This window comes from Drosophila takahashii, chromosome 3R (assembly GCF_030179915.1).
Source record: "Drosophila takahashii strain IR98-3 E-12201 chromosome 3R, DtakHiC1v2, whole genome shotgun sequence".
In the NCBI taxonomy this organism is placed as follows: Eukaryota; Metazoa; Arthropoda; class Insecta; order Diptera; family Drosophilidae; genus Drosophila; species Drosophila takahashii.
The window spans coordinates 31,630,014-31,649,318 of record NC_091681.1 but is presented as its reverse complement, the minus strand read 5'-3'; the positions used below and the strand labels follow the sequence as shown (position 1 = coordinate 31,649,318).

At 41.9% G+C, this 19,305-nt stretch overlaps 2 protein-coding genes across 2 annotated transcripts in view; one reads left to right on the top strand and one right to left on the bottom strand.

Moving 5' to 3' along the window:
* The first annotated feature begins 1,213 nt into the window (after positions 1-1,213).
* lobo (lost boys) overlaps positions 1,214-19,305 on the top strand; it is a 31,889-nt gene continuing 13,797 nt past the window's right edge. The window contains exons 1-2 of the mRNA XM_070217226.1: positions 1,214-1,758; positions 1,835-1,963. Coding sequence (XP_070073327.1) covers positions 1,342-1,758; positions 1,835-1,963 — 546 coding nt within the window. The 5' untranslated portion in view covers positions 1,214-1,341. The remainder of the gene's footprint in view (positions 1,759-1,834; positions 1,964-19,305) is intronic.
* dan (protein distal antenna) lies at positions 4,523-12,468 on the bottom strand. The gene is made up of 2 exons (XM_017149818.3): positions 12,399-12,468; positions 4,523-7,444 (listed from the first exon to the last, which is right to left on the bottom strand). The coding sequence occupies exon 2, from the start codon at positions 7,389-7,391 to the stop codon at positions 5,373-5,375; it is 2,019 nt and encodes a 672-aa protein (XP_017005307.2). The 5' UTR covers positions 7,392-7,444; positions 12,399-12,468; the 3' UTR covers positions 4,523-5,372.

Here is a 19,305-nt window from a genome sequence, read left to right as displayed (position 1 = left end):
CTTAAAGCGTTTACGACACCATAACGCAGTGTCGGATCGAGGATTTTGTTGTAAATACCAAAATTCCTTTAATTTTTCACCCCTGTGGGGGTGATATATCACCCATATCACCCCCCGTGGATCCGCGCATGCCATAAAGTATAAATATTCCTGATCAGGATCAGGAATCCCGGATAGTGATTCTAGTTAGTTTCATCACAATGCTTTGCCCACTCAGCAAAGTTTTTTACGCCCACAAATCAAAAAAGTCTGTAGCGGCCACAATTTTGAGGTTGAACTTAAAAAATTAGTTAAACAGACACGTTTCAAAGGCCTTATTACAGAATAACTTTCCTCGTTGCTTTCGTAACTGCTAAGAGCAGTCGGTACTTTAAATGTGAGCTTTGTGCAAACTACGACTAAAAAACCACAAAAAACTCTAGTTTGTATTACTACCCTATTCCTTATATTCGGCTCTAAAAATCAGTTTTGTTGGTTTGAATCTAGGCAGGTTTTTTACCGAAAAAAACAATAGGTACATATTTTGCCCAAAACAATGGAAAAAAATAGAATGTCATACCGCGTTGTGTCCGTAATAAAATTTCCAATTGATTAAAACTCAAACATAAGAACACTATTTGTTTACGATATTTTGCTACAAAAAAATAAAAGATATATTCTTTTAATTTTCCCGAAAGTGATGGGGATTGTTTGCATATGTTATTCCTACACAACAAAATCGGCATTTATGATGGGCACTTATTTTAACAGAATTACCACGAATAAACACAGAAAAAATTCTTGTTGAACATCTACAAAAATGATTATTATTTTTGAATAAGGGCGCCATTCATTCTTCTTCTTCCATTTCCGGTCTGTGTAAAATTTATTTTAGTTCTGTAAATCACCGCTAGGCGCCAAAGATACTGGGCGTTAGCGAAGACGCAAACCGGAAAAGCACAATAACAAAAAGGCTTATAAGAATTTTCCACAAACACAAACCAAGGATAACTTAGTTGGAATTTTAGAAATTTAAAAATTTGTCAGTTTAACGTATGTTTGGATAATATCAAAGGGATATTAGCCACCTAATATTCAAGGGATATCAGCGATCATATATTTTGATCTTAACATTAAATGTATTCAAGATAAATACGATTTTAAATGAAAATATATGTTTCTGATTCACTTGAAATTTCTCCCGACTATGTTATTCCTATTTATTTCTCTAGCAACACTCTTTTCAGTTTCTGTCACATCTGGCCGTATTGAAAAATATATTTTCTACCAACATCGTAGTTATAGAAACGACGCTTCTTGTTTTGTTTATTTTGAATAGCCGGCAATCGTTACCAAGCCAAAATGCCGAAAGTATTATTTCAGAAGTACAAGAAGGTGGTTAGCAACATCGACCCGACGCGTCATAGTGCCAAATTCAAAGAAATCGACGAATGGAGGCGCTCACAAGTTACTGAGTCGGAATTGGCAGATGAAATGGAGGGGGAGTACGAGCCGGAAATGGAGGAAATGAGGGAAAGTGAATTCAGTTTGTCCGAGGGCGAAGCTTCGCTGAATATCGGAAAGATCGATCTATCGTTTCCCGAGACAATCGAGGAGTTTGAGAACAGTCCGCAGTGCTATCCCCCCACATATTATACCCTTTCGCCCAAAGAGCGATTGCTGCTTCTTTATGCTGAGAATTTCCGGAAGCAATTGGTTCTCAGTTATCCAAAGAGACGAGCGATGGTTCTGGCTCTGCCCAATGAATGCAAAGTACAGGTAAAGTAATGTCCTGCCCATATTCTTTGTTACCAGATAATGTCTTGATAAATTGCCCCTCTTAACCGACTTGCAGAAATTCGTTTGCACCACCATCAGGCCAACAGCGTTTATTTACACGCAACTCATTTCAAGCGTTGAGGAAATTGCCAAGTTTGTCGCCGATTTTATTCAGTATGAACCCCTAGAGGATCCAATTAATTTGGTAAGTTTGCCTGCTTTTATTTATGCCAATGTTTTCTCAGTGTTTCTTGCTCTGAAAAACCTAAAAAAGTGTGGAATATAACTAACATATTAATAAATGATTGTTTCTAACTGCTGATAAATTATATTTCGATTAATACCATTTGTGTTATTCTTAATTTTTCAGGTTTTTCATTTTAACGTGGATAGATATTCTTTATACAATTTCAATACATTCGATACTTGTTTCCATTATCGTGAACATTTTTTTTTTTTTAAATGACTTAAAGAGTTTATTATGTTGATCAGCCAATTTAATGGCTATAAAACATAGATTACAAATAGGAACAAATAACGTGAGATCATAACAGGGTGGTGAATAACAAATTTTTATAACCTATACTACAAACTAAGACAACAATTTAACAACGCATTACTGCTTCAGGACTCGTGAGACGTGACGTCCTCTTGTCCAGAGATCGCCGGGATGCCTTCGCTTCAGCCTTCTCCTGTTCGTCGGGTTGGCCAAGGAAGCTGCTAGGTGGTTGGGGTGTCCTGTGAGGCGTTCGTTGTACCGACTCGAGTGCCGGTTAATCTGATCCCTGACCGAGGGCATGTGGAGATCGTTGGCTAGGTCTATGTTTCTGACGTACCACGGCGCATTCGTGATTGTTCGCAGCGCCCTATTTTGGACTCTTTGGACCTTCATGACGTTAGAGTCGGAAGCCATGCCCCAAAGTTGGATGCAGTACGTCATTGAGGGCACCACTATTGCTCTAAACAGCAACACTTTGTTGGCAAGGCTGAGCTTGCTCGTTGATTTGAGCATCCAGTTGAGCTTCCTTAGCTTAGCGCGACATGTAGCTGCAATTTTTGTGGTGTGCTGCTTCCAGGTGAGCCGTTTGTCCAGGATCAGACCCAGGTACTGCGCCTGAGGAGATTGTGGGATGGTGGTGTTAAGGAGCTCAACTGTTGGAAGGATCTGACCTCTCAGGGTGAAGTTGCAGTGTTGAGACTTTCTGCCATTAATTGCAATGTTCCACCTGTTTGTCCACTTGCCGTAGGAGTCAAGAAATTCCTGGGTTATCCTTGATGCTTCAATACGGCAGGTGGAATTTACAAGGAAGGCAGTGTCGTCAGCGTAGGTGGCGAGAAGAGTGTCCGGTACATTGATAGACGGCAGATCGGAGGTGAACAGGGTGTATAAAACGGGGCCCAGGACGCTTCCCTGTGGAACGCCAGCACGAGCAAATCTTATGCTTGACCTTTCCCCTCTTACCTCGACCATGAAGCTACGATCAAGCAGGTAGGATTTGAGGACAAGGAATAGGCCTGTCGGGAGTAGGGTCTTCAACTTATGGAGTAGTCCTTCGTGCCATACACGGTCAAATGCTTCCTTGACGTCGAGGAAAATAGCAGAGCTGTATTGCTTATTCTCAAAAGCATTTAAGATGTGCTGGACAAGTCGATGTGCTTGCTCTGGGGTCCCATGATGATGCCTGAAACCAAACTGGTGGTCGGGAATGGCATCCTGCACGCTTCTTACTCCCAAAATTCTACTTAGAAATATTCTCTCGAATATTTTAGAGAACGTGGGTAGCAAGCTTATCGGTCGATATGACTCGACAAGATTCTCCGGTTTTCCTGGCTTTGGTATCATCGTTATCACAGCACACTTCCATTGAGAGGGGAAGTGGTGTAAACGTAGCATTGAGTTGAAGAGGAGAACAAGGAACAGGATTCCCTTTTTAGGCAGAGCCTTGGCAATTCGGCTGTCTATGCCGTCGAAACCCGGCGCTTTACTGGGATGAAGCTTTTGTATGTGACCGCAGATTTCTTCTGGACTCACATGTAGGATCGGTAATGCTTCCGGAGAAGGAGCATTAAGAAAGGCCAGTGTTTCTTCAACGTCCTCGGGTCTCGCCAGGTCGAATGGCTGAAAACGTTTCTCGAGTTCGTCTGCAAAGGCCAAGGATATTTCGGGGTCGGACTTACACCATGTATCGTCAGCTTTCCTAATGGGGATCGTGAACAAGGAGTTTAATTTATGAGGTAATTATTTGCACCCACCAAGTCTTCCGGTCGTTTTCATATTTTTTAAAACTCTGTTAATTTCGTTTAATTGGTTTATTTGGTTTAATGCTTATTTTCTAATGCCATTATTGGTATTTTTACTAAAAATTTAACTAGGTATAACCTTTTATTTTGACCATGGTTTCTTCTATTTTACTCGAAGCGTTTATGTTTTTTGGATCTGAGATTTGGTTAAAAATTTCATTGCTTGAAGCCCAATCAAATTAAGAGCTCAAGTAGTCATCATTACTTTCCGGCTGATTCCAACAATATTATGACATTTTCTATTTCGTAAAAATATAATTATTTAAATAGAAATTGGTGATTACGCTAATTTTGAAAATTGTAAACTGAAATGGCTAGCCGATTGCCAAAGGATTCCCATGGCTTTAATAGTGATTCCGTGCTCCATTGTTATAAGAACAAAACATCTTTGGCAAACCTTGCTCAACATTAACCAAATGCGCCCCTGTAAAATACCCAAACACCAGAATAAAAACCACAAGAATTCTAAGAGTTTCATAAAAATTATCTAATTATTTTTTATTGAACATGTATTTAAAATTACATTTAAATTTGTAAATGTTTTTTATTTAAATATCGCATTAATTTCGAATTAAGAAAATTCTTTTGAGCACATTTCCAAGTTATTGATATACGAAATTTAAAAACGTTTGATATCAAATGCATGTTAATCGCGCTAACACACCTAGCAGTTCGAAAGGGTTTCTCGTAATTGGTAACAAAAAATAAAGGCTATAACATTTTCGCTAGAATGCATTTGGGGTAGAAAACACAAAACACACGGAACACAGTCGTTTGTTTTTCTTATCCTTTTTCTTATTCCTTTTTCGTTCAAATTGAAATTGTTTAAATTAAATGCATAATAGGCTACAAATAGAGATTCTCGATATATACACTTTAACCGTACGATTAATTAAGACAAATGGAATTGAAAGAGTGAGAGACTGAAAGTATGCTCGATAGGTTTGTCACAGCTAGGAGATAAATTCAGTGGAGTGGAGTGGAGAGTCCTGTCCTCCGGAATGGCGTCTAGTTTTGGTCCAGTCTAGTCTAGTCTAGTCTAGTCTAGTCTAACTGCTGGAGCTCAGTTCGTCGTACTGATGGTACTCGCCGGTGATCTGGCAGTCATCGGGGTCATCGTCGAGGTCACAATGTACAAATTCGTAGGGGGGGAAGAACAGTGAGCTGAGCAGGGTGGCCGAGGATCGGTAGACGGCCGGCGCATACAGGTGGCACCTGGTATCAGGAACACCCAATTCCGATGCTCGATTATTGCTTGGGTAATCCTCAATCGTATCCGTGGCTGGCTCCGTGGGCGCCAACTTTGGCTTTTCCTATTTGCGACGGCGACTCTTGCCCCGGCTGCTGCCCTCCTCCTCCTGGGGATTCTCCTCGCTGTTCTCCTCTGCAGGCAGACTCAAGTTCGTTTCATTCCCTGATTTAATAGCAGCTATCAGGAATCTCAGCTGCATTAATTGCACGGCCGTCACCCGGGGATTGCTGCAGTTCTCCAGCCACTGCAGGAACTTCTCGCCATGCCGAATGGCCTCCACATCCTCATCGTCATCCCTGGTGCAATCCATATACTTGGCTTTCTCCTCCTCGTCCGTTTTATTCGAATTATTATTGTTATTATTATTATTGCTGGCACTGACATCGTTGTTGTTCGTATGCGAATTGTTGGCCTCCTGGAAGCTGCCCTCCGATTCGGATTGATGGTCGGAATTCAGGGGATTGCCGCCCATCTTGAAGAGCATGTTGTCAAGGATATTTTCTGGGTTTTTGATCTTAACTCGCGGCTCGGGACTTCTGCTGCCAGGTGGCGATGGGTGGTTAATGGGACTTTGCGAGGGTGTCATTACCTTGCCGGCAGCTGAGAGATCCTCGGGTTTGCCAGAGGCCTCTGCCTCCGTTTCCGCTTCCCCCTCCGCTTCCCCTTCCAGATCATCGGGTTCATCAGCCTCTTGATTCTGTTCATTCGAGGATAAACTCCTCACCGATGGCGTCTCAGTCTCCTTGGTGAGATGCGAGTACAGGATGTTCGAGGGATCACCGCCTCCGCCTCCTCCTCCCTCGGCAGCCGAGTTAGCCGCCTGCTGTTGCAACTGATTGGCCTGCAGGGCGGCCAAGGTGGCGGCATTGGGATTCAGGGTATGCAGACTGGCCCCGAAGGCCTTGCACCAGTTGTACCACGCCGCATTCTTCTCGTCCAGACTTCCCGATGGCGTGGACGAGGGTGTCAGCGGTGCCGAGGGAATCGGCGGCGTCTGCTGACTCATGTGCTGCTGCTGCGGAGTGGAGGAGCGTATCGGAGGACTGGTCACGCCCATGGGTATTGTGGGGGGATACAGTGGATTCAGACCGAGCATTGTTTGCTGGGATTTTAGCCAGTAGAGCAAGGGATCTTCGGCCAGATTGGAGAGCGTCATGGGGCCACCAACCATTTGCGGGGGATGCGAGGGAGCCAGCGAGGGACTGGGACTCTTGATATCACCACCCTGACCTCCTCCACCCTTCGCTGCCTCATTCTTGATGCTCAGATTTAGGCTTTCTCCTCCCGGCTGCTTTTGCTTGGCCCAGTTCTTCACCGACAGCCCCTGCGTCGCACCATTGTCGCTCCTGGGACTCTGGCCACTGGGCTTCGCTATCCTCAGGTTACTAGCATTGCCACCCGGGAAACTCTGCAAACCCGACATGGCAGCCAATCCTGGATTAAGTTGAGCCAGCAGATTGAGGTTTGTGGTCAGCTCGTTGAAACTGATCGCCAGCGGGGATTGCGATATGCCCGTGAGACCCGACAGGTGGGTCAAACTGGAGAGCGGACTGATGGCATTCAGGGAGGGATCGGCGGCACCGGCTTGTCTATTAATATCCGCCCCAAAGACCTTGGCCTTGACCCCCCCATTAAACGCCGCATAGTCGACGGGCAGGCCATTGTAGCCAAGATCGGCCAGATTCTTGTTTGTACTGTAATCCAGGCCGTTTAGCGGTGATCGCTTGAAGGCCAGCTCATCGAACTTGAGTTTGTTGGAGAAGTTCAGGGGCAGGGCGGCCTCCAAACGCTGTCGCTTCTCCGGGGGACCCAGGAGGCCACCTCCAGGTCCACCTCCTCCATCTAACTTATCACCCAAGGAGTCGGCGCAAAGGTTATCCGTTGTCGATTGCCGCGACATAAAGCGCAGCTTGTCCTCATTTTTGCACCAGCCGCGCAGCGTCGACTCCGGCACACCGATATCCCTGGCCACCGAGGCCTTGGACTCGCCATCGTGGATCCGCTGGATGGCATGGATCTTGTCGCGGGGCGTCAAACTCCTCAGAGGCCGCTTGCCCTTGGTGCCCATGCGGATGTTCATGTGGGGGTAGCTGGAAATATCCAACTTGAGGCCGTTGTCGAACAGTTTGGCGACTGGAAAGGAAGGGAGAAGAGAGAAGAACAGGTTCTTAATTAATTACCGTGACACAGTTGGCATATCGGCGTGCCGATGCGTTCCCATTCGCCAGTTTTCAAGCACATAGCGAATATATATGTACTTCAACGAACAGCGAATGCCGTGTGCGCGCGTTTATGTACCGAAAGGGAAAAAGGGGTTGGGGGTTTTTGAAAACAGAAAGGGGGTTGGGGGCTGCTCTTTCGCATGTTCGCCGCTTGTTGCCTCCAATAAAATCGCCGCGCGCTTTAAAGTTTTACAGACAAGTCGCGGTGTAAATAAACCGCACAACCGGGCGTATGCGCTATATTGCGTATACGTAGAGGTGGCTCGTATATACATAGGTATGCCTTACAGGATGACAAAATTTGCTCTCTCTATGCTCTTCTTGCAGGCAAATGAGCTGCGTCACGCCCCTTGCCTCTTTTTCCATTTCGCTCGGCGCACGAAGGATGCCAAATTTGCAAAAAGGACTCGCAGCGGGTGTATATGTCGTAGTGGTGTGTATACTGGGGAGACAATGGAATATGCTAATTGGTGCGTTGCCTTCGCGCCGCGACGCGCCTGCTCCAAAATGCAGCGCGCAACGCGAGGCAACAAGAACAAGAGCCAAAGCCATTCGTCGGCCGAACTTTGCCGACTTTGCCGACTCTGCTGAGTTGCCGAGCTGCCCCGCAAATTTATAACTTGTTTACCTGTTTCGGCGCTGCAGCACAGCACAGAACATCCCCCAAGGTTTTGGGGGATACCGAGGGATATCCATGCCAATGCCAACGCACGCCTGTTGCGTCTCCAGACTCTTTCCTTCTTCAGACCCAAAAAACTAAACTGTATCTAAAGGAAAGAAGCAGGTGCAGCAGCAGCAGCAGCAGTCTCAAGTCTTTTTTCAAGACCTGAAAGACCTGAGCGAGCAACAATATGCTCCGCCTCCATCTCTTCAGAAAGTGAGGCATGCAAAAGAGCTCGCCCCTCATTCCATGGTGCAATTTTAAAATGAAAAACACGTTTTGCGCATGACTGACACATGATTTCTTTCCCTGCAGATATACATATATATATATATCTGGTTATATCTATATAGCATTCAAATATACAGGAATAGTCTCGATGTGTGTGTGGCAGAGAGAACTCGTTGAGAAAGAGAAACTGTTCCGAGTTAAGAGAGACCATTTAGACAAACTGGCGGAGTCTTTCGTTTGGCCATCCATCGCAATGCTGTTTACAAAACGCAAAGCGTTTCTTGGCCTTTGGAAATGGAGTTTACACGTTGCCAGCTATTAACTGGAGCTCCCTGAATCACTGTACTTATCTCCTTAAGTCGGCTACTTGAGCAAACATAAGCTCATGATTCGGAATAAGCAGTTGGTGGAAGCTAAGATTTCTTACACAATGCATCGCAATGCCAAATATTTAAGCTGGCTAGTGTTATAAAGGGGAAAAGTTATAACTGTTATCATATTTCCGTTAACTATAGGGAAAATTTGATTGTTTTTTCACATTTCTTAATATTATAGAGATATTTTAATATTTATTCCAGATTATTAAACTGGGACTAAGACCATTTACTTAGTATTCTATGACACTGCATAAAGAATTAATAAATATTTAACACAATTTAATTATGTTTAAGTCAAACTGGAATTAAATAGATATTAATTACGAATTTTAGTGCCAGATCTGTAGTATTGAAGTCTAGAATTTAGGTTTATTTAATTATGTTAAGGCTATAATATACTATTAATAAGTCAGGATTTTGGACCTGAATTTATTTTAATTATGATTTTTAAATCCATAAAAAAAGTGGTTTTCAATAAGATAAATATTTTCTTATTCACAATGTTAATATATGAGGATCTAATCGAATGAATAATTAATATGTAAATACTACAAATTCAGTCATACTAGTCCTATTACAATGTGATTAGAATAACTTTCATTAATAAGCTCTTGACTGATCGCCTCCATTGAGAAGCTCTACGGCTATTTACCCCTCGACACCTGGTTGAACATGCGGTTTAATGCATACTTGTGCAGGTGGTTACCCCCCCGAACTCCATAAGGCAGACACACACTGGTAGGTAGGTGTAGGTTCATAATAACTGTGTCGACTCCACACCTAAACACCCAAGCATCCCAACACACCCCCCTCAATCCAGTGAATCAGATCCACCGACCTGCCAACAAACGACCTGCACCCAAACACATATCGAATAAAACTTTTACAGCTGTATAAAAATTACAAGGTCTTTGGCCATTCAGCATTGGGAGTTGGGATGGGGATGGAGATGGGGTAGGGCAGAAGGAAAAGAATTTTTACTTTCGCTTTCGACCGGGCTACGTAGTCCTCAGTCGGTAGAAGTCCGTCCTTGTCCTAGCCGGCTCGCCATTAAACTTTTCACGAACCGAACTGGGACAGTGAGAAGTGTGTAAAAAATCTAGTAACAACAGAAAAAGATGAAAGAAATAAATATAAAAGAATTACACCAAGTTTGTCAGTGTGTGTGTGGGGAGGTCTGTCTGTGTCTGGTGCTGCTGCTGCTGTGCACACACATGCACACTTACACAAACACACACCTATCCAACGACAGGACATTCATATGTATGCCGGAATGACCATACTCGTCTGTATGTCTGTAATGGCCAACCGTCTGGCCATTCGACTGTTTGTGTGAGCTCCTCAGTGTGTGTGTGGGTTAAGAGCTTCTGATTTTCCTATATACAATTATAATTTTATTGTATTTACTATTTTTTCGTTTCTTTTGGCTTCGTATTGAACTCACTCACAGACACACAGGGGCAAATGCATGTGGCAAGGACACCAAGGAGGTTCGAATGGGGGGTTCTCCGAGGAGGGGTATAAGGGGGGTTCCAGGAAAGTCTGGCAAATGGAGGTCAACGACTGAAACTAGTACTAATATGTGCAAGCGTTTGATAGCTCCATTCGGTTGTGCTAATGCAAAAAGAAATAAAACACACAAAAAAGAGGCAACAAATAAAAATAAGAATTCCGTAGATAAAAGAAAAAGTTGCTTTGGTCGGAATCTGAACCCAATTGTGTTTGTTTTCGTGTGTGTGTGTTATGTGTGTGACTGTCTGGGGTGTTCCTCACACCGCAGTTATGTGTGGGCAAATAAACCATGTGTCTGCTGTAATTTCGGACCTGTTGGAACCAATGATCTATGTGGCTTTAAGCACTATTGCACCTTTTTATTGTGTGCTTTCCTTTATGATTATCCCGATTAATGTTATGCAGGATTATGGCAATCAAACACTTATAATCGTTTATCAATTCGTTGTGGGGAACTTAATACTTTTTTGGGAATCGCAATTAAGAAAAGGCTATTTGTATATATGGAAAATTAGGGCATAATCTGTGCATATGTTTTAAAAGTTCTCTGTCAACAATCTTTAAAATTAATTATTTTAAAAACGTAAATGCAAATTGTGGGATTTCTTTGTAAACATTTAAAAATTATTTAAACTTTTAAATGTTTTAGGTCCGTTTTCTTGTCTGCATGTTAAACTTAAAACATACTTTTAGTTTAACAAGCAGACAAAAAAATAATAAATCAAATAACTATTATTTAAACAAAAACACAAAAATACAACAAGGTTGTCTTCAACGTAATATTCGACATAAAACTTTGGTTGTATTTCCCGTGCACTGTTTATAACAGGTTCAGCTTCAGAGTCAGGCTCAGTACCTACTCAAAAAGCCGTTCAAAACCAAACCTTCCAAATATCCAAATTAAAATTTTTGTAAGGGTATTTCTTATGAAGTTTTTTGTTTTAGTCGGCTTTTTGGTAGGTTGAATGCTTGGACTTATTTAAAAATGAATTTTCATATTTTCTAAAGGAGTTTTTCATAAATTTCTATGATGTAATAACATTAATATGTAAAAAAATGTTTTTTTACATTATAATGTGTAAGAACCTATATTTCCATAAGTGCCAGCAAAGCAATACTAATAAACTAAGTGGAAATATAACTATACTCTGGCAAAATCTGAAAAGATATGATTTCTTGGCCGCAAAGTAAAGAAAATGTAAATTTCATTGCATACTTCCTGGCGATGAACAACGCGATTACGTCCTTATTCACTGTAAATGGCAGAATACTGGTGTTTTTCAAAAAGCATTCCAAATATTTTGTGTTAGATTTATATAATTGTAAACTTTTTTGAAATCACAGCGACTGATGAAAACAAGGACTTTCGGATCGGAATAATAAACGCAACGCCTTATAAAATTTAAGAAATATGTTGCATATATCAAGGCGCTCGTTTGATTGGCTATTAAAACTAGTTATTGTTCGATTCAGTGTTTTGATGTTAACTATGTTGATTTAAATACAATAATTATTAAAAAATATTTATTTCAATTTTTTTACCTAAATATAATATATTTTGAAAAAACCCAATTATATACAGCTTTTTTATGAATAAATAGATAAACATATTTTAGAACGCAGCGATAATATTTTTAGTCAGTTACTATAATTCAGTTACTTTATAAAGCTAAAGCTGACAATACTCTTGGGAACATCAATTTGTCTTTTTTTGGTAAATCTAAAAATATTTAATATTGGGAGGTTTATTATTTACATATTGAAATATGCTCTTCTGGTTTATGTTGCGTTTTTCAACGATTTTTCATTTCTTTGTTATATTATTAATATGTGTCTCCAAACCCAAAAATTCTTTCAGTTTAAAAGTATATTTCTGAAACTAAGCTTTTAAAATTCACCATCATAAATTTTTGTATACAACTTTTTTAAAACCTGTTTCCTATTCTTTTGAATAACTTCCTATGTCGTGTCAGCAATTAATCAAATCCTTTTATAATCCTTAAAATACTCTCCATACCACTCCATAATTAAATAATTTTTGAAACACTTTATTGCTTAATTCACTTGATAAGACAAATACTAACCTTTTAAGTAAACTTCCGGGGCGAAAAGTGATCGGTGCCTTCTTCCAGCGAAGGCGGGATAAAAGCGGCACAAGCTAAATGAGTGCCTCCTTAGCACACCTATTTGTTATTGTTTTTATTTCTCGTCCAGCGATATTTGTAATTCACGTTATATGTTTATAGTTCACATGGATAGTGGGTAATGTTATTGTTTCGTGATGGTAATATTAATTCAGGACCAAACACAATCAAACACTGTTTCGCGATGCGATTATTTAGCGCTGCGGCGTGCGAATTTCAGCGGTGACATGACATTCAGGACACTCGAAAGGACATGCGGTGCGGTGCCGGTGCGATTGCGAATGCGACCTCTCTCTCGCGCTCGTCGAAGGATATTGTGATATTGTGTGACGTGGATATGTGGATATGCGAACCTGAGCGGCTAGCGTGCGGCGACAAACTACCGCGGCGGACTTGAGTGAATTTTGATTTTAGCGCGGCGAATTTCCGCACGGCGACGACGACGGCGCGGCGGCGGCGACGTCACGGGAAATTTAAAGTCGCACGTCCACGAAATGCGGCGTTTCGTTCTCACTCACACACACGGCCGATATATTTAGTGGTGGCTGTGTGCTGGTCAGTTTGTCTTGGTAGTTGTGTTGTAGTTGTCGTTTTTGTTTCTTTTACGTGTGTCGCTCACGTAGGTGTGCGTAAGTCGCTCTCACTCTCTCTCTCACTCCCTCTCTTACTCGGTATGCCCTCTCTCTGTCGCACACACTCTTTCTCCGCTCTCTCTTTCTCTAGCGAATTTCGCGGCCTTTTTCGGTGACAGCCAAATGTACAATGATTAATAACGGCCAAGACGGCGACGGCGGAGAAGAAGTCCTCTCGCTTCGGCTTCCCCGCTCGCTTTGCTTTTGGCCTCTTCGCATTTTCGCAATTTTCGCATTTTGCCATTTTGGCCGGCCCAACCACAGGCCACTGTCCACTCACACACACACACACAGGACACAGGATACGCACACCCTCGCAATCAAACTCACACACACACACTCACACCGTTGTGTGCAACGAAGACGACGCAATACTCGTGCTAGGCTTTTTGAGATTGAGAGACGCACATCCTTTTCGGCCTCCTTTCTTGCGCCCACGTGTGTGTGTGAGTTCACTTGGAGAAAAAAAGTCCTTGAAAACTAGAAAGTTAAAAAAAAAATTTGCAAATTGAAAAGAAAAGCAGTGTTAAAGAACCCGAATCTTTTAAGTAATAAAGATGAAATTAAAATCAAATGGTCTTTAAACGTAATACCCTTAAAAATAAAGTCTTAAAATTTTAAAATGATTTAAAATAAAAAAAAAAAAATTGTTTAACATATTATTTTAAGCTCAATAAGGTTAAATGAAAACCATTTCCTATAAAACATATTTTTTTTAAGTTATAAACATTTAATATCTTTTATGAAAGCTCAAAAAAATATGACCAATAAACTTGACTAACGCAAATCATTTTTCCTTGACTTCACAAACTATTTGTAAAGCCTTTCATTTCTCTCAGTGTAAGAGTTTGTGTAACCTCAGGAGGTATTTGCTTGCGTTTAGCTAAGCCATATTCCGCTTCCTTAAATGCCAGAGAACAGCCGAAAAATAAGGATCTCCGTGGAGAACGTGAAAAACCTATGGCCGAAGTCCTTGTCTAATTTTCGCAATGGGGGGTTCCATTTTATCGCCGCTGATTCTGATAATTCTGTTAGTTTTCCCGCTGTCATGTGCTGCAGTTGTTGCTGTTGTTATTGTGGCCAGTTTTCCTCGCTTTGTTTTGATACATGCCTTCATCGCAGATTACGTGGGCTCGCCTCTCTTTCGCGCCCGTTAACAAAGAGTCCCATTTCAGAGTCCCGAGAGCCGAAAGAGCCGCTTCCTTAAGAGAGAGAGACAGAGAGAGTGAGTAAAAAGAGTGGACAGCTGGGCAGCTTTCGTATTCGGCTTCTTGCCGCCCGAACGAAGTTTTGGCGGCAGGAGGTGGTGACCCCAAGGGGAATCCCACCCCCCTGGGAAACCCCCTTTCTGAAAAACAAGGCGAATCCGTCCCACAGAGCGGCTTTCTTCGCTCTTTTCGCTCGAGCATGACGGGCGATCGCCGAAGGAACCGGAATTCTTGAAATGGTCTCTCGATCGGAACACTAAAGACCAGAGATATATGCAAATATAGTGGTGGTTTTTTAATCGGCTTCTTCGGGCAAATTGTTGTGGCTTTCAAACGTCAGTTGGCGAAATAATTAAATGCATGTATCAACTTCTATAAATTTGCAATAAATATGGTATTTGGGTCATATAAAATTTATAAATTCGTCTCTACTTAATACGCAAACGAGAATAAATACAAGTATAAATAAATCACCACAGAAAGAATATCTTTTAAAGAACAATTGCTCAAGGATTAAAATTTGGCACAATATTAATAAATAAATGGACACAATTAAAAATGTATCTTAAAAATAATAAAATTAAATATATATTAAACCAATTTGACTCGAAGGCGTTAAGCTCATATACGGGGTGACAAAAAATGCAAAGGGAATTTCACACTAAATGATTTCTCTGTCACCCCTAATAATGCTAAATGTGAAAGGCAAAAAATAATTATAGAGGGGGTAGTAAATTCAAAGATTAATAGAACAATTTTAAGTTCCCCGGTCTTCAACAAAACATATATTTTATTATTGTCTTGAATACGTAGATGTCCTTACAAGCAATCTTTCAGTTATCATTTAGGGTCCAGCACGAAAGTGTATTTTGATTAGTTGAAAGAGATGAAAATCCTGACAAGTATTTGCACCATCTTTGGGATATCCCAGAGATTACGATCTTATATAATGTGTGTACACGCATAGGCATTTTTGAGGTCGTAGACTTTGTAGTTGCTACACTCATAAAAATAATTTTCTACATTTTAGAAAATCGCCCTAAAAAATTTTTCGCCTTTGAACTGAGAAAAATTTTCTATTTTTACGACAAATTTGCCATAAATTTAAGGCAGGTGACCATAAATAAATATTTTTAGGGTTAATTTTTCTATTTTTCTAATATTTAGGGCGATTTTTTTCGATTTGCTTCGTTTTGACCTTTTCTAAATCCAACGGCGAATTGCCCTAATTTTTTTTCTAAAATTTTTCTAAATACAAGGGCGGTTTGCCTTGAAAATCACTCCAAAAGTGTGAAATTCGGTAGCCCAGCGGTCTAATCACTTGCGCTTTCAACTTTGCTATATGAGGACTAAGGTCGTGGGGTTGTGGGTTCGAACCCTGTGTGATTCAACTTGATTTTTATGTTTTTTTTTTTTTGTAAACATTATAATACTGAGGACATTTTTTCGTCCGAATTTTAAATTAAAGTAGTCTTTAAACCTTAAAAACGTATGGGAGTTCTGAGTTAAAAGCATACTTTGTGTTTGCGGGCAAGAAAACGGGACTAATTGTCACAGTCGTCAGAAAAAAAAATATACGGTTTAGTTGCCTTTAGTCATATTATAACGTAGACCTCAAGAAAATAAGATGTGTGCAGAGTTTGTTCGTCGTCTTGCGCGAGGGGTCTGTGGTGCAGCGGTAGGACGTTAGACTCTAAACCGAGAGGTCGTGGGTTCGATTCTCGCAATGACCAAAAAAAGTAAGTTGTTTTTTCTCCTCATATTCATTTCCCTAATTCATTTACAAACATGATTTTTCAGTTTTAACGGCTGTGCTGTATAGATCGGGCCCCCCTCTTAACGCGGCTCCCATATAAGCTACACACCAATACAATAATATGAAACGGTGTCCTCCGCCGGTGTTGTTTAATTAAAGCAGTCCCAGTTCCCAGAATATAGACGATTAAAAAAAAAACATGCTTCCCAAATTCAGTTAAGCATGCTCAAACACGATTTTTTTTAATTTGTCTAATTTTTTAGGGCATTCGCCTATAAAAACAGAAAATTCGCCCTTAATTTTAGAAAAATACACCTTAAAATTAGGGCAAATCACCCTAAAAACAGGAAAATATTTCTTATTTCAAGAAAAATCACCCTAAATTAAACCAAATTTCCATCGGGATTTTTTAGAAAATTTTTCTAAATACACGGGCGAATCGCCAGCGGATACGATTTATGGGCGATTTTCTAAATCCACGGGCGAAAAGTCAGTTTTTTAGGGCGATTTAGGGTAAAAATTTCTATGAGTGTATGCAAAACATTTGCGCAGAGAGGACTCACACACACACAGCCGTACATATCCCTATTTCCCTATTGTATTTGTATATCTGGCCAAAACGGAGGCGGAGGCCACTGACCATAATAACAACAACAACAACAAATGGCAACGAAAAAGACAGCAGCAGTGTCGCCAGAGTTGCTAGTTGCTGCCTTTCGGGAAATCGCTAAGAAAGGTTTTTGAATCCATGTCCGAAACGCACAAGCATAAGCACACGCACACGAACATGGATAAAGTACATATAAGCAGAGGCGTATACACAACAAGGAGCAACAATAACGCAGGACTACGGAATACAGGACTACGGACCACGGACCACGGACTACGGACTTCGGACTACAGATGGCCGGCATGGGGCCGCATTGGCAAGAAACATATCCTTGCCACTAAAAAGCCAAGCAGCCTGCCCGGGTCGCTTCATTTCGTCACACACACACAAACACACGCACAGGCAGGACACTCACACACACATACACACACTGAAGCAGTTTGGCAACACGCTACCCACACAGACGGACATTCTTCTTAGCATCCGCAGGCACATCAGCATCTTTAGCGTAAATTTTGCTGCTGCGAAAATTTAGAGTTGTTGCTTTATGCCAATGTGCGTACTGCTGTGTGTGCGATTGTGTGTGTGTTTTTGGGTATATATACTTCAGATTTTCATCGGCCAACCTAAAAACCCCCCCACACCCCCCAACCACCGAATCCAAGCCAACCCGTCCAACCAACCGACCGATTGTCCATTGTGTCCACCAAGGCAACATTTTCCATTTTCGTTCGTCCTCTCTTTGGCCGCCGCCGGACTTTCTCTCATATCTGCAGCTCCTTGCCTTACCGCCTTCGTCCTGGCCACCCAGCCACCCAACCACCCCCTTCAGATGGTCAAAACCCCCTTTTTCGGGATGTGTTTTGTATGTGAGATGCCTTAATGTCGCTGCGTGTGTGTGTACAATTACGAATTCGTCGTCCTCGACCAAACTCAATTCACTTTCTCCCCAACTCTGGGCGAAACCCGCGTCGTTGTCACCGTCGTCGTCCTGCGATGTCCTTTCACCCCCCTCCTGTCCACCACCCCCCTCTCCATACTCCAACCCCTCATGTCACACCTCTGGATGGCGAAGGAAATTTTCGCGTGAATTGAAAGATGAAGGCGCACTGGGCTCTGGACTCTGGACGCTGGTCACCCCCGATTGTTGGCTATATGCACACGCATAGAGGTCCTTGTTTATTTCACTGTGTGTGTACATATCCTCGAAGACGACGACGTGTGTGCGTGCGCTTGATTTTCAGCACCCATCTCATCTACCAACGCCCACTAGTAGCCCAGGGAATCTGCATCCTCTCACAACACATTGTCTTTGTATAACTGTTCCTAAAACAAAATTTTCAGTTTGCCTTCAAAAAGATGAATGTGTGTACACGGGTCTTATATGTGAGGTTGTTCTTACTGAATCTATGTGTGCGTTTCTGGATATATCCTTGGATGCGTACTTGCCTGCACCTTGCCTTAAACTCGATTTGTCCCTGCCCATTTCAATCAACTAATCGATCATTTATTTTGATTTCGATCACTATCAGTTCGGTTTTGGTTTTCAATTCGAAACCAGTTTGAGTCTGAAGTGACATTGATGGTTATGAAAGATTATCAAAAAATATACTTCACCTGGAATTGGTATTAGAAGAGTTTTCTAATACTTCAAAAATATTATTTCCCTTGTTTTAGGGTTTTTATAAAAATTTTTGATATTATATGGTATGCTTCTGGGGGTCCTTTGACATTTGCATATCTAAATATTAAATCAAATAGAAATTAAAAAGGTTTATGGAGCATTCCAAATTATATCATATTAATTCAGAAAGTATCCTATAAAGTTTACATGAAAACTATTTTATAGCCATAAAAGAAGAGGTTCCCTTTTCCATCCACCTGATTTCGCGTCTTATAGTATAGATATATATTTTTGCAATGGTCAGGCCGAACATCGTCGCTGGGAGACATTCTAATCCGTTGTCCGCAATCGTGCTGACCTGGGCGGTCCTCGGAGGTCCTGGAAGATGCCCGCACTCGCATGTCCTTGCTACCTAGCATCACCCCGCCTCCTTGGCCATTATCTGCAGTTTTGTCTAAGCTAAGGCGATTTGAGCAGACAAAACCGCAGCTCTCGCAAGTTGTTTGGACCCAGTTCGTCCTGCGTTCTTCGTTCCGTTCCCTTCCTTGCCTGCAATCGTGTGGCATTCTATTCTATTTCGTCCTGGCTGCTGGCTGCTGCTCCTATGTTCCTATGATTTGCATATTCGAGCTCTCGTAGCTCCTTTGTTTTAATGCGCCTCCACCCCTTTTGGTCCTGCGAGTCCTGGCTCTTTGTCAGCAGCATTTACCTGATATAGAGAGTGAGTGTGCGAGTGTGAGTGTGTGCGTGTGTGGCACTGGTCTTTGGCCAGGATGCCGCGTAAGAAGAAGGCAAACGGCCTGGCTGGAGCTGGAATTTGTCCTTCCAATCTAAGCCAAATGCAGGCCGTCGTCCGCTCGCCTTGGTCTCCATCTCTCCAAGCAGGGAAATTGAAACAATTGAAGAGGCAGTCCAGCAGTCCGGCAGCCCAGGACAACCAGACGCAGCATTTTCGACCATCAACTACTGGCCACTTACGGACTCGCCTCCTTTACCACCACATCGCATCCTCGAATG